Source organism: Phascolarctos cinereus, unplaced genomic scaffold (assembly GCF_003287225.1).
Source record: "Phascolarctos cinereus isolate Bilbo 61053 unplaced genomic scaffold, phaCin_HiC Scaffold_2;HRSCAF=192, whole genome shotgun sequence".
Classification (NCBI taxonomy): Eukaryota; Metazoa; Chordata; class Mammalia; order Diprotodontia; family Phascolarctidae; genus Phascolarctos; species Phascolarctos cinereus.
Genome location: NW_027555625.1, coordinates 45,403,216 through 45,418,714, shown reverse-complemented (window position 1 = coordinate 45,418,714; position 15,499 = coordinate 45,403,216). Strand labels below are relative to the sequence as shown.

Here is a 15,499-nt window from a genome sequence, read left to right as displayed (position 1 = left end):
GGGGGAAGAATAAAAAGTGGTCAGTTTCAAAAGGTAGACTAGAGGAAGAAAGTCAGCAAGGGCTTTAATTTCCAAACAGGAATATGGGCTTTATTCCCAAAGCAAATGGGAGCCATTAAGATTTCTTGAGCAGGACAGTGACTTAGACCTATGCTTTAGGAGTGTCACTGTGGTAGTTGTATGAACAGTGGATTGCAGAATCAGCCTGTCAGCAAGCATTTACTGAGTATTTACTGCGTGCCAGGTATTGCGCTAAGCACTGTAGGCTAGTTAGATGATGCAGTGGCCTGGAGCATAGGGCCTGGAGACAGGAAGACTTGAGGTCCAGTGTGGCCTAGCTGTCTGACCCTGGGCAAATCATGAACCTCTGTATTTTGGTTCAGTTTCTTCAACTGTAAAATGGGGATAATAACAGCAACTACCTTGCAGGGGTTTTGTGAGAATGAATAAGATAATATTTGTAAAGTGCTTAGTATAGTGCCTTACACGTGGTAGATGTTTAATAAGTATTTATTAACCCTTCCCTTCCCCCTCTTTAAAACAAAAAGCGCCTAAGAGAGTCCTTGCTATCAAGGAGCTCACAGTCTACTGGGGAGAAAACATGAAGCAACTATATACAAACAAGATATAGAGAGGAGAAATTGGGGATAATCTCAGAGGCTGTGACTTTAGCTGAGACTTGAAGGAAGCCAGGAGCTGGAGATGAGGAGCTAGACTTGGGAGGGAAACCTATGGCTTTGAGGCCACATGTGGCCCTCTGAGTCCTCAGGTGTGGCCCTTTGACTGGATCCAGGTTTTACAGAACAAATCCTTTTATTAGGGGGATTTGTTCTGTGAAGTTTGGATTAAGTCAGAAGGCTGCACCCAAGGACCTAGAAGGCCACAGGTTCCCACCCCTGAGCCAGACCTTTCCAGTATGGAAGATAACAAGGGAAAATGCTCAGTCTCCTGTGGAAGAAACAGAAAGGAGGCCAGTTTCATTGCAGTATGTGGAGGGGAGTAAGATGTAAGAAGACTTGAAAAGGAGAAAGGTGCTTGAAAAACTAAACAGGATTTTCTGTTTGATCCTGCAGGGGACAGGGAGCCAGCCACAGGAGTTCATTGAAAAGGGAGATAACGTGGAGGATAAACTGGAGGCAGGGAGACCCATTAGCAGGTTATTGCAGTAGTCCTGGTCTGGGGAGGTGAGAGTCTGTACTACATGAGTGGCAGACGTATCAGAGGAGAGATAAGGGGCCTTCTATGAGAGCTGTTCTCAAAGTAGAAGTGACAGGACTTGACAGCTGATTGATGTTGGGGAAGAAAGAGCGAGGAGAGGAGGTAACACCTGTTTTGAGGGCCTGAGAGACTGGGAGGATAGTGTTGTTTTCTCTAAGAATAGGGAATGTGGTGGGAAGCTTTAGGGGAGAAGTCACCTGGAGAAAGGAAGGAGAGAGACCTCTCAGGGAATGGCCTTAATGTTATTCACTTACACGTGAGGCAAGTTTCTCAGCTAAGAGGCTAGGGAGAGGGGGAACTATGGAGATAAGGATGGATGCAAAAAAATTGGAAAAAATGTTACGGGGAGTGGAATAATGAATTGATTAGGAAGGTGTAGTCGGATGGCCTTGCTCCAGCGAGGGCCCAGTTTGGATTATGTAGCAAGTTTTTAGTGGACCCAGTCAGCTCGGCTTTATGATGTTCTTAAGCCTCCTTCGGCAGCTTGTGAGTAAGACTGAGCAAGGGATAGTGGGAGTGACTAAGGTAGGGAAGAGAATGGAGCCAGTGCAAGGGTGATGACCCAAGACAGAATTGGGGGTAGAGGGACTAGAGATGGCAGTGAGAGCAAAGAGCAGGCCTTGAAGTGGCAAGGCGGAGAGAGAAGTGGAAAAACAAGTTGTGATCAGATAAAAGGTCAGAGTTCATGACCAAATGGTGTGTTTGTGGGGGGTGGTAAATTCAAGGTATGTGTATCTGGGCTGTTAGAAATGAGTGAGTGGAATAATTAGAAGGCTAGGGAATTTGAGGGAGTGTCACTGTGTGTCGAAGTCGCCTAGTGTGAGAGCAGGAGTTGGGGCAAAGAGCAGTGGACGGTTTTAGTGTCAGCTGTTAGAGACTATTTGTGGAACCTCTTTAAACTTCAGTTTCTCATTTGTAAAATGAGGGGAACCCAGGAGGGGGAGATGAGGAGGGGGAGAACATTCCAGGCATGGGAAGCAGCCAGCGAAAATGCTGAAGTAGGGAAGATGGAGTGTTTGGTGGGAGGAAGAGCACGGAAGCCAGTGCTCCATTCTACCCAGCTTCTTAAATAGTATGGGAGCTGCCTTTGGAAGACTTTCTCTGTCTCCCTTTCTCCCCAGGTCCTAGCAAGGGTGTACTCTCTTGAGGTTCACAAGAGACTTGGATTTTGAGGGTGCTTAGATGTTCTCTGTTTCTGCTGTCTTTCCCAATCCCATATTTCTCCAGATTGTCTGTGACTCTGTTGAGCCATGCAGATTAGTGTAGAACTCTCTAAAGAAAGCACTGGAAATAAGATGGAGGAGGGGCAAAGCTGGCATCTGCTCCCAGAGTAGGAGCTTGTAATTGGGTAGTAAGTTGGAGGGAAAGGAGACTGGATGCTACTCTGACTAGTTATGTTTTGTGCTGTTACCTAACCTATCCCCTCATTTTACAAATGGGAAACTGAAGTTTATAGAGGTTCCATAAATAGTCTCTGGCAGATCTAGCACTTCTGACTTAGCTCATTGTTCTTAGCCTTATACCTCTTTGCCTCCCCTAAAATGGGTGAAAGTTTTAGAGAATGAATACTAGTTCTGCTTCTGGTGGGACAAAGATAGTCTGTCCCTTCAGTAAATTTATCAATACACAATCTTTAGTCACTTGAGGCCAAAGTCCTTCCCCTTCATTCCTTAGGTTTTAAAGTCTTTTGTTCTTAAGAGTACCACATGACAGTGCAGATACTCTGGGTAGTAACCTTTATCTGCTAACACTGTAGCGGGGATTACCTAGAAAAGGATTTAGGGTCTGATGGGCCTGGAAGAAAGGAAAAGATTACTGAAGTAGAGGACCTGTTTCTTTGTTTGGGACCCATTGTAGTACCTCCAGATCACCTCTATCCATCACTTCCTTACTAAAAATTCCTGGCATAAGTATCCTATGCAGTAGGTTTGTGAAGCTGAGGCCAGGCGAGAGGAAATGATGTATAAAGATCACGTAGAATTCTACTGAGTTTTTAAAGAATTTTCTTTCAGCTGTGCTATACTGCCTCTTTGGTATTAACATGCTACTGCTGTCCTCTGTGGGATTGCTTTTTTGTGGAGTAGCTTTTTTAAATGCTTTATACAAATTAGTTTTAAATGCCTTAAGATGTTGATTTCTGTCTATTGGGTGACTGGGTGTTTTTACTTCATAACTCAGTCTTTACTGTAGGGATGCTTTCTGATAATCTTCTAACTTCCCTTTCTTTTTCTTTTTTTAAAAAATTTTTAAAATTTATTTTGATTTATCAATAATCACTTCCATATGCTTTTGAGTTTAAAATTTTTCTCCCCCTTCCTGCCCCCAACCCTCCCCAAGATGGCGCACAGTCTGATATAGGCTATACATTTGCATTCCTATTAAACATATTTTCACATTAGTGATGTTGTAAGTAAAAATTAAAACCAATAGGAGGAACCATCAGAAAGAGGAAACAGAACTCAACAGATGAGGAAAAAAAATAGCAATTCAAATTTCCATAGTTCTTTCTTTGGATGTGGATAGCATTTTCCATCATGAGGCCTATGGAGATGTCTTAGATCCTTGTGTTGCTGGGAAGGGTTAAGTTTATCAATATTAGTCATCCCACAGTGTGGCTGTTATTGTGTACAACGTTCTCTTGCTTCTGCTCACTTCACTCAGCATCAGATCATACAAGTCTTTCCAGGTTTTTCTGAAGTCAACCTGTTTTTCTTTTCTTTTTCTTTTTTTTTTTTTTTGGCTAGGCAGTGGGATTAAGTGACTTCCCCAAGGTCACACAGCTAGTAAGTGTTATGTGTCTGAGGCTGGATTTGAACTGAGGTCCTCCTGAATCCAGGGCTGGTGCTCTATCCACTGCGCCACCTAGTTCATCATTTCTTATAGCACAATAGTATTCCATTGCATTCGTATACCATTACTTGCTCAGCCATTCCCCAGTTGAAGGGCATCCTCTCAATTTCCAATTCTTTGCCACCACAAAAAGAACTGCTATGAATATTTTTGTACATGTGGGTCCTTTTCCTATTTGTTTAATCTCTTTGGGATGTAGCCCTAGAAGTGCTATTGCTGGGTCAAAGGGTATGCACACTTTTATAGCCCTTTGGACATAGTTCCAAATTGTTCTCCAAAATGGTTGGATCATTTCACAACTCCGTCAACAATGCATTAGTGTTCCAGTTTTCCAACATCTTCTCCAACATTTATCATTTTCCTATATTGTCATGTTGGCCAATCTGATAGGTGTGATGTGGTACCTCAGAGTTATTTTGATTTTCATTTCTCTAATCAATAATGATTTAGAGCAGTTTTTTCACATGACTACGGCTGGCTTTAATTTCTTCATCTGAGAACTGTCTGTTCATATCCTTTGACCATTTATCAATTGGGGAATGGCTTGTAGTCTTATAAATTTGACTTAATTCTATGTTTTTTAGAAATGAGGCCCTTATCAGAGACACTGGTTGTAAAAGTTCTTTCCCAATTTTCTACCTTCCTTCTAATCTTAGTTGCATTGGCTTTGTTTGTGCAAAAACTTTTCAATTCAGTGTAATCAAAATTATCCATTTTGCTTTTTGTAATGTTCTCTGTCTCCTGTTTTGGTCATGAATTGTACTGTTCTCCATAGATCTGATAGGTAAATTATTACTTGTTCTCCCAGTTTGCTTATAGTATCAGCTTTTATATCTAAATCATGAGCCCATTTTGACTTTACTTTGGTGTTTGGTATGAGATTTTGGTTTATGCCTTGTTTCTGCTGTACTCTTTTCCAGTTTTCCCAGCAGTTTTTTTCAGAGTGGGTTCTTGTCACAGCAGCTGGGGTCTTTGGGTTTATCAAATAATAGATTACTGCGTTGTACCAAGAAATCGGCGAGTGAGACCCAGACGTAATTTAAAATGTGGATTTATTAGCGCGCGTGGCTGCAAGGGGTATGCACACCCAAATCAAGCAGCCCTGAGCAGGGGTTGAGCTAGGGTTATATGGAAAAGAGCATGGGAAAGAAATGCCAGGAACACTGATGAGGTAATCCAAAGGTGCAGGTGTCTTTGGGGGCTATGGATGGGAAAGTACAGGGAGTATACCGGACCGGGAGGGAGATGACAGAGGTATGGATCTTTGGAGTCTGGCAGGAGGAACAGTCTTTGGGCTGGCCAAGGACAAAACTCCTTGGACTGGGCAAGGCACCCCTCTCCCTCTGTCTTGATGAGAGAATGCTCTGCAACAAGAGAAAGCTTTCTCACAAGACAGGAACTTACTAAGGAATTGGGAGGCTTCCAGAGACATGATCTGAGGGCTGGGGCCTGAGCAGTCCAGGTCTGTGTAGCTGTACCAGGGAGAGAGATAAGGGCCATGCTGAGCTATGCAAGAGTACATTTCACTATTGTTTAGATTTAGGAGGAGAGAGGTCTGGGGCAAGATTAAGCAGGAATTTCTGTTTTTCATGGCTTAAAGGTCCCTGCTACCTAAATGGTAAAATAATGTTCTGCATTACAAGTGTAGTCATTGACTACTGTGTCTTGCATATTTAACATATTCCACTGATCCACCACTCTATTTCTTAGCCAGTACCAAGCAGTTTTGATGATTGCTACTTTGTAATACAGTTTAAGATCTGGAATTGTTAGGCCACCTTCCCCTGCATTTCTTTTCATTAGTTCCTTGATATTCTGGCCCTTTTGTTCTTCCAAATGGATCTTATTATTTTTTCTAACTCTATAAAATAATTTCTTGGTAGTGTGATTGGTATGGCACTGAACAAGTAAATTAGCTTAGGTAGAATTGTCATTTTTATTATATCATTTTTATTTTATTAGCTCAGCCTACTCATGAGCAACTGATGTTTTTCCAGTTACTTAGATCTGACTTTATTTGTGTGAAAAGTGTTTTGTAATTGTGTTCATAGAGTTCCTGGGTTTGTTTCGGGAGGTAGACTCCTAAGTATTTTACAGTATCTACAATGAGTTTAAATGGAATTTCTCTTTCTATCACTTGCTGTTGGGCTTTGTTGGTAACATATAGAAATGCCGATGATTTATGTGGGTTTATTTTGTAGCCTGCAACTTTGCTAAAGTTGTTTATTATTTCAGGTAGTTTTTTGCTTGATTCTCTAGGATTCTCTAAGTATATTATCATGTCATCTGCAAAGAGTGACAGCTTTGTTTCTTCTTTGCCTATTCTAATACCTTCAATTTCTTTTTCTTCTCTTATTGCTGAAGCTAATGTTTCCAGTACAATATTGAATAACAGTGGTGATAATGGACATCCTTGTTTCACTCCTGATCTTACTGGAAATGCTTCTAGCTTGTCACCATTACGTATAATGCTTGTTGAAGGTTTTAGATAGATGCTAGTTATTATTTTAAGGAAGACTCCATTTATACCTATGCTTTCTAGGGTTTTTAATAGGAATGGGTGTTGTATTTTGTCAAAAGCCTTTTCTGCATCTGTTGAGATGATTATGTGATTTCTGTTTAACTACCCTTCTTTTAAAGAGTTTTACTTTCCTAGTGACCCAGTTAGGTTTTTTAACCAGAGGGGGACCTGGACTCTGTATCCCTCTCCCATTGTTACCCAGTCACTTGACAAGTCTTGTCATTTTTGACCTCCATAACATCTTTTGAATCAGTCACTTTTTCTCCAGTCACATTGCTACTGCTCTTAGTTCAGGCCCTTCTCACCTTTTAATTGAACTATTACAACAGTCAGTAATTGATGCTCTTTTCCCAGTCTCTTCCTTCAAAAACTCAGCTTCCCGAAACTGGCATAATATTCTTCCTGAGACATGAACCTCTCACTGCTGTGGTGGTTTAGAAAAACTTGTTTCTCTAGGTCTAGCCTTTTTCTTAATGGATTCCCTTAAAGTCTGGAACACTTCCTGGAAACTCCCTTCTCCCACACTCCCTGTTAGTAATACCCTCCTTATGATAAACATCAGAGATAAAACTTTCAGAGAGATAGTTCTCTTAGAAAACCAGTTTCAGCTTTCCTTAGATGCCTAAAGTAACTAAAGTTAATAAAGCTAGGAGGGTTTGTATATGCAAAGAGGGTTGATTAGGAAGTTAACTCCTATCAAGTGATGAATTCCCCCTCTTTTCCGGCCCCCCTATCTTTTTGAGCTTACTGGGTGATGAGCCTTTGGAACATCTGATTGATTACCTCCCCTTATTTTTAAGAAGCCCAGTTCCTGATTGGTTCCTGAGACTGGGACTCTCCCTGCTTCCTCTTCCTTCTCTTTTTCCTCCTCTTCCCACACACCCTCTCAGGCAGAGCTAGGGGCTCCTTTTGCTTGCTTCTGTGGAAACCTAGACAGGAGATATATGTGGAGATTTTCCTGGAATTAACTTCAGCTAAGGGCAACAGACCAAAGAGAGAAAAGGACCCTTTAGGTCAGTGTCCAGTCCGTGTCATCTGGGGAGGTTGGACCATGGGTTATATGCATTATTTCTTTTGATCGCCATAACAACTCTGTGAGGAAAAGTAGTAAAGACATTATTATCCCCATTTTACAGACAAGGAAATGGAGGCTGACTGGTTTCCACTTATTGTTACATATTAATTGGTAGTACAGTGATTCAAACTTTGATCCCTCCTGACTGTCTAGCAGTCTCTCCGATATATTGTGCAGTGCCTTTATGATGAAGAAATACTAAGGAAGGAGTGTCTGGAGTTTGTACTAAGACCTGGGAGGAGTCTCTTGGAGGATAGTTTTAAAGATTATATTGATTTAGTTTTACATCATGTACATTTTCCAAAGTATCCTTCCTCCTACCACTCCCAGAGAACTGTCCCTTATAACAGATTTTAAAAAGAGAAAAAAGATTGGCAGAGCTTAACCAGTCTTTCAGAAAAGTCTGACATACTCAATATTCCATAGCTGTAGTCATCCCCACTTCTGCAAAGAAGCTAGAGAGGTATGCTTTTTGGTATCTCTTGTTAGGGGCCTAACTTAATCATAATTTTGCAGCATTCAGTTTTGATTGCAATAAACAATGTGTATATATTGTTTTCCTGGTTCTGTTTACTCTTCATGAGTTCATATAAATCTTCCCATAGTTATCATTTCTTATAGCACAGTAATGTTCTAGTACATTCATGTACACCAGTGATGCTAAATTTGACACTAATGTAAGGACCCTTGCTAGCTGCTAATTGACCTAGAAAACCTCAAATTAACATTTTCTTTATTGTATTGTGTTTTTATTTATTTCATTAAATATTTCCCCTTTGTTTTGACATCTCTGGTACACAGCTTGTTTGGCCACCTTTTAAATAGTGGGCATCTATTTTGTTTCTACTTTTCTACTACAAAATGTGACACTATTTCCTAATGTACTGTTGGTGGAGCTGAAAATATTCTACTCATTTTGAAAAGGAATTTGGAACTGTATGCTGAAAGTCACTAAATTGGGAGTATTTATAGCAACGCTTTGTTACAACACAGTATTGAAAACGAAGTGGAACACTTGGGAATTGACTAAAGAAATTTGGACTTGCCATCGTATTGGAAATATGCAGTAGGGAGTGATAAAAAGGATGATTTAGAGAGAGATTATAGAAACACTTCAACATTGTAAAGAATATCAACTTTGAAAGACTTAAAATTGTGATCACCGAGGTAACCAATCACCAGTCCAGAAAACTAATGATGAAACATACTTCCTACCTCTTTGTGAAGAAGTGATGAGCTGTAAGTACAAAATGGAATATGTATTACCAGACAGATCCATTGAAACCCAAGATTTGTGTTTTTGCTGGACTATACTTTCATTTGGAGAGAGGTAGAGTGATAGTGATGGGGAGAAAAGGGAAGAGAGGAAAGGAAAGAGTATCAATAAAACATTTTAAAAATACAGAGGAGACCAGAGAGGAGTTCATAGGGGAAAACAGACAATGGGTCAGTGTTAGTACTACCATGTTATATTTAATGTACTTTTAAAAAGAACAAGTTGTTTTCAGTCAATTCATGGTTTTATGTACAGTCTTCCTTCTCATCTTTGTATTATGGAAATGGTCATGTTTGATTGTCTAGTTTGTAATTTTTTTAAGTGGTGCTACAAGTATTTTGGTGTAATATAGTGCCATTGTCATTCACAGATTTAAAGCTGAAATAGACTGCAGAGTCCATCCAGTCCAACCCTCTCATTTTACTGATGGGGAAACTGAGGCCCAGGAAAGTTAAGTGATTTGTCCAGGGTGACTCAGATAGTAAGCATTAGAGGCAGGGATTTCAAACCAGGTCCTCTAATTCCAGAGTTCCTTTCCAGTGTACCATTTGACCACCTTTGTGGTAGAATCTCTTAAGTCAAAAGATATGGACATTTTTTTGCAGGACTATTGTGGATTCTTTCCAGCTGCTGTAGCCTGAACACCATCAAGCCCCAAACTCTGGTGACTTGACTGTTTATATTCCTTCCCTGTCCTTCTTACCCCATGTTGGAGGTGTTCGCTGCTTGCCTCACTGCTGAAGGCAGTTAATTGTCCTTGAATTCTTCCCTTGTTGCCCATCTGTGCTCCTGGCCGTGGATGTCTCCACTTAGGCCTGTAAATGTGGGAGGTAAAAGCCTATTGTTTTATGTAACTGGCCAGTTGACTACATCTGCCATGACCTTTTAAAATCCAAGTCATTGCTATGGTAGAGCAACTTTATTGCTTCAGCACCTTCATCGAAAACCTGTTGCCTCTAGGAGAAATACAGATTCCTCATCTTGGCATTTAAAACTCTCCACAGTCTAGCTTCTGGTTGACTTTTCTAGGTTTACAAACTAGCCTACCTGCTTTTCCCCTGAATTTGGTATCTCCTCTCCTGCTTCCCTTGCCTTGGCACAAGGTGTTATCTCCCTGTTCGTACCGTGATTGCCCTTCTTCCTTACCTCTGCCTCTTAGATTTTTAGCTTCCTTCAAGGCTTATCTCTTTATCTAGAAGTCTTTTCTGATTTTCCTAGTTGTTAGTACAATCTCCCTCCTCAAATTATTTTATATTTACTTATTTATCAATTACTAAACATTAAGTACCTCTGTGTGTCAGGCACTGTGCTAAATGCTGGGGATACAAAGAGAAGCAAAAGAGCCCCTCAAGGAGCTCAGTCTAATGGGGGAGACATCACTTTTCTGTTTATAAGCTGTATGTAAGTTCCTTGAGGGCAGACACTGTGTTTCATCTTCTTGTTTATATTGTTCTAGCAAGCTGCCTTCTTGCATGGATAGTGCTTAATAGATGCTTGCTGTATTGAATTGAATATGTATTTCTTTTTTCCCTCTTTCCTTGTCCTCAATCACTGTGCAGTTAATGGTTTATCTTTTCTCTTATTACATTTATAGGCCAGAAATGAATGTATACAGAGTACCTAAGCTATTTATCTTTAGGAACAGTCATTTAGGGACCTGGAGTCAAACTATCTAATTTTTAATAGTTTTTTTTGTTTGTTTTGTTTTGTTTCATTTTTGGAAAAAAGGAATAGTCCAGCCACCAGGAACTCCCAGGTAACACACTCACATTAATACTAGGCTATCTATAATTTTAGAACCTTGTATATCTTGAATAAGATAATAGGTAGGTATCAAAGTAGTTGACAAAGAAACATCACAGTTTGTATGATGGGATCATAATACCTCTTACGTATTGGCTTGTAAGCTATATTATGATTCCATATGGAAGGATAAGTAAAAAAAAGTTCTGTGATATTTTGCCCTCATGGTGTTCCAGATATTTAAAAACTTAGTATATAACTTTTAACTAGAAACTCAGAGAATAAAGTGGTAGAGTGAATTTGAAATTTGAGTTAATCAGAAAATCCGTTTTGTTTCATCAGTTGTGAAGAACATACACACACACACACACACACACACACACATATACACATATACACATTTACACATATACACATATATACACATATCTACATATATATTAGTGTTAGTAAATAGAGTACTTTGAGTATGGTACAGCCCGTCTATGTTGTCTTGCCCGTGTTTCGGTCTGGGAATCTATTCTCATCAGACCTGTGTACGTTTAGAAAACGTGGGGGATTGGGTTGAACATGTAATTGTGCTTCACAGGTATAAATAATGTTTGGGATGGGGCAGAGTGAAAGCTTCCTTTAGTAAAGCAACCTGTTGCTAAGACCTAGGCATCTGTACTGATTGTTCCCAAAATCTTAGGGCAGTTTTAATCTTTAATAACTTAAGGCTATTAAATGGCACTAAGACTTTTGGGACATCTTGTATTATTTTTTGATGATCCCTTTACATTTGTACCAAAATTACATTTTTTTTAAAGCCTATAGCTTCTTTTTGCCTTCTCTAAATGTACAAATTGTTCTAGTTAGGGCCAGTATACTTCTGAAATGGAAGTCTGAATTATCTGGTACTAGTTGTTATCACTATCAACAAATTTTTTTTTTCTTAATATAAAGACTTCAGGCATTTTTTGCTTCTGGCCAATCCTACAAAGCTATTACCAAAACAGCACGTGAAGTAAGAAAGAAATGAGTCATCCCAAACAAAACTGATTGCTTCCTTCTGAGAGATGGCAGATTTAGGAGTTTCCTCTGAAATAAAATTCGGAGTTTAAAGGAACAAGGATTTAGGAAAAGAAATCCAAGGAATTATAGATTAATTACCATTAATTTAATGTCTACCTTTATAATAGGTGATCAGACAATTTTAAAATGTTAAATTATATTCAGAAACAAAGACATAGCTGCAGTAAAATCATGTTTTTGCGGAGTTCCCTTTTAATTAAATATCAGGTATAGAAAGTGATGTGATTTTAAAATAATCTTTTGTTGAGTTGTGGAGTATCCTATTTAATAAAGGAAGGGTCTTTCATATTTTCTTTCAATCTCTTAAATAGAATGTTAAAAAATTATTTTGAAAATTAGAAACTTAAGAGCAAATGGCCAGTTGCTACTTAACATGGAATGAACTTTTGGTTCTGGTACATGCCACAAAAATGGTTTTGCAGTGAAAGTAAACTCACTAATAATTTAGCCTTCAATAAGAAGGTTATTGTTTCCAACAAATAGTGGAAAGGAGAATTAGTGGTACATATTTTTGAAAAGACATTTAAAATACTCTAAGTAGACAAAAATCCTATTGATTCATTTCAAGTTCTGTATTGAAAAATAGAATGTAGCCACTTAATCTCAGAAGATTTCCTTTGCCTGCATTTTGCTGTAGTGCCATCCCCATTTACAAACATTGATGGTAACACTTGAGTCTGAACCTGACACCAGGAGTAGTGTTGCCCGCCTGTGGGCCTCAGAATCATCTTATGCAAAGATAGGTCGCTGCAGTGTTTGTGTTGATCCCACTTGTTAGCAGTTCATCAGTCACATATGCCTTTTCTTGGAAAATCATTAGAACTCTTTTTTTTCATGTTTTTTAGATACTTCTGAAGTCTCTTTAAATTCAACAAGACAAACAGATATAGAAAGTCCAGATTGAGATACTAAGTAGGGTGCTATTTTTTTAACAAACATGAATTTTAACAATGAGCTAGATTTATCTTAACACTTCCATTTAAGAATTTCAGCTTATATTCAGAAAAGGCTAGACATTTTCATGCAACAGTTTTCCTTTTAATGTGAAAAAAATAGTAACAGCTAAGATTTATATAGGCAGCAATAATAATAATAATAATAATAATAATAATAATAATAATAATAATAATAATAATAATAATAACTAGCCTGTAAGCCATCTTAAAACTACAGAGAGTTTCAGAATACCCTGTTTAGTGCTTTAATTTTTACAAAGCATTTGATATATGTCCATTCTATTTGATCGTCATATGAAATAAAGTTCAAAATATGCTTCTTGTTATTGTTGTACAGTTGTGTCTGACTCTTCTCGATTCCATATGAGATTTTATTAACAAAGATACTGGAGTAGTTTGCCATTTCCTTCTCTACTGGATTAGGCAGAGGTTAAGTGACTTGCCCAGGGCCACACAGCTAGTGAGTGAGTGAGGCCAGATTTGAACTCAGGTCTTCCTGACTCCAGGCACAGCATTCTGTCCACTGAGACACCTCGCTGCTTCCTGGCAAAATATGCTACACCAATGTAATTATATCCCTAAATAAAACTTTAACCATAGTTCTGCTAAAATTCAGATTGAATGGTGCTTATAGAAAACTACAAACTTTCCAGGAATGCTTTTTAGCCAGTTATAAAGCATTATTTTAAGGAGGAAATGAGCATTTAAGAAAAGATGCTTACTGCGTGCCAGGCAGTGTGCTAAGTGTGCTGTACAGATATCTTACTTGGTTCTCACAATAACCCTGTGAGGTAGTTGATATTAGCCCCATTTTTTGGATGAGGAAACTGAGGCAGACAGAAGTTAAATGATTTGCCCAGGGTCATGTAGCTGTTAGGTGTCTAGGTCCAGATTTGAACTCAGGTATTCCCTAACTTCAGGTTCAGTGTTTTGCACTGCCCAGATTCACCACCTAGATGTCATCTCTATTCCTCACTCTTCTCGTTCCATATCCAGTAAATTGTCATTGTCCTGTCATTTCTGCTTTCTGCCTGGACTTTGCAGTTGCCTGCTGATTGGTTGTGCTGAGTCTCTTCCTCCATTTAATCCATGCTCCACTCAGTTGTCACGTTGATCTTCCCTGCAGCACAGCTCTGACCATATCTCGCCCTCCTCCCCTAATCCGTATTCAGTAACTTCAGTGATTCCCTGGTAGGATCAAGTAGACCATCCTTTGTTTTACATTTGTCTTTCCAAGCCCTTGGTGCCTTTTTAGTCTTCTTACCCCTTAGTTTCCTCCACACACTCTGTGATACAGTGACCCTCACTTCCTGGCTGGTCCTCCAGCTTTGCTTGCTGTGCTCCATGCCAGGAATGCCCTCCCTTCTCATCTCTACCTCCTGGCTTCTTTCAAATCCCGGCTGAGTTCTGTCTTCTGAAACCTTTCCTAGTCCTCTTTAATCTGAAACTACCCCAAATTTGTCCTATTTGTATCTTGTTTGCACATGGTTGTTTGCCTGCTGTTCCTTGTGAGTTCTTTGAGAACAGGGGTTGTCGTTTGCCTTTATTTCCCCAGCAGTTAGCACAGTTGCTAGCGCAGAGTAGATGCTAATTAAAGTGATAGTTGACTGACTGACTTGGTAGGCCAGAAATCTTATGCCCGTGTAATGTAATGTCTTCGTTGGTACATTTAATATTTTATCCTATGATACTTGCTGTGATTGACCACTTATCTCTGAACTCTCCAGACTTCCTTCTTTACTATTCCACTCCTCTGCAACAGGTACCTTCTTTTTCAGCTTCCTTTTCTGTATTCTTTCCCCAGTAGAATATAAACTCCTTGAGGGCAGTGATTGGCTTTCTTTTTGGTTATCCATCTTTGTATTCCCAGCATTTAGCACTGTGCCTGGCACGTAGTGAATGCTTATTGATTTAATTTGTTGGCATATGTGTTTGATAAGACTATCATTATTTAGTAAACAGTAATGTACTTTTTATTTCAGAAAAACCTTGCCAGATGGACCATCTAGACCGAATTCTGTTATCTGGCGTCTATACCGTACGCAAGGGAAAGACCCAGCTTCATAAGTGGGCTGAGCGCTTAGTTGTTCTCTGTGGGACTTGCCTGATTGTGTCTTCAGTGAAAGACTGCCAGACTGGGAAGATGCACATTTTGCCCCTTGTTGGGGGAAAGGTGAGAATGACAGATGAGAGTTACTCTTCATTCTTTTAGGTTACTTTAGGTAAGGAAAAGACTGACCCATACTTGCTTGTATTTTATATTCTGGAAGTGTTTTCAATATAACAATATAATTTTGGCTCTTACATTTATAAGCCTACCTTGAGAATTCTGAAATTGTGAGTATCAGAGGTTCTGCCTTTAATAGTTTCTGGTTTTGCACATATTCTTACAGTGAAATTGTTTGCCACTCCTCAAAAGTAATTACATTCTGGGTTTGTGTTACAAATGAATGATATGAAGTCATCATTTACCTATGAGTTCAAGGGAATTACTTAACATGATGACCATTCTTTATATCTTGTGATTCCCCTACTTGGTGCCTAACTGGGGTCATCATGGAGCCTGCCTCTCCCTATGATCCCTTTGTCTTCTTGTTTCAGGTGGAAGAATTGAAACGGCGGCAACACAGCCTCGCTTTCAGCTCTGCAGGAGCGCAGGCTCCGACATACCATGTCTGCTTTGAGTCCTTGGCGGAGTGCCAGCGGTGGCATCGGCAGGCCTCCAAGGTGCGGGGACTGCGCTTACTCCCCTAGGACTGTGTTCTAGCTCTCAGCTCTCCTTCTTG

The 15,499-nt window shown here is 39.5% G+C and overlaps 1 protein-coding gene across 2 annotated transcripts in view; it reads left to right on the top strand.

Annotated features, from left to right (window-relative positions):
* Positions 1–15,499, top strand: part of PHLPP2 (PH domain and leucine rich repeat protein phosphatase 2) — a 106,172-nt gene that overhangs the window by 46,754 nt on the left and 43,919 nt on the right. For both annotated transcript variants that reach the window (XM_020963607.2, XM_020963605.2), the window contains exons 4-5: positions 14,696–14,886; positions 15,315–15,440. In XM_020963607.2, the coding sequence (XP_020819266.1) occupies positions 14,696–14,886; positions 15,315–15,440 (317 nt within the window). The remainder of the gene's footprint in view (positions 1–14,695; positions 14,887–15,314; positions 15,441–15,499) is intronic.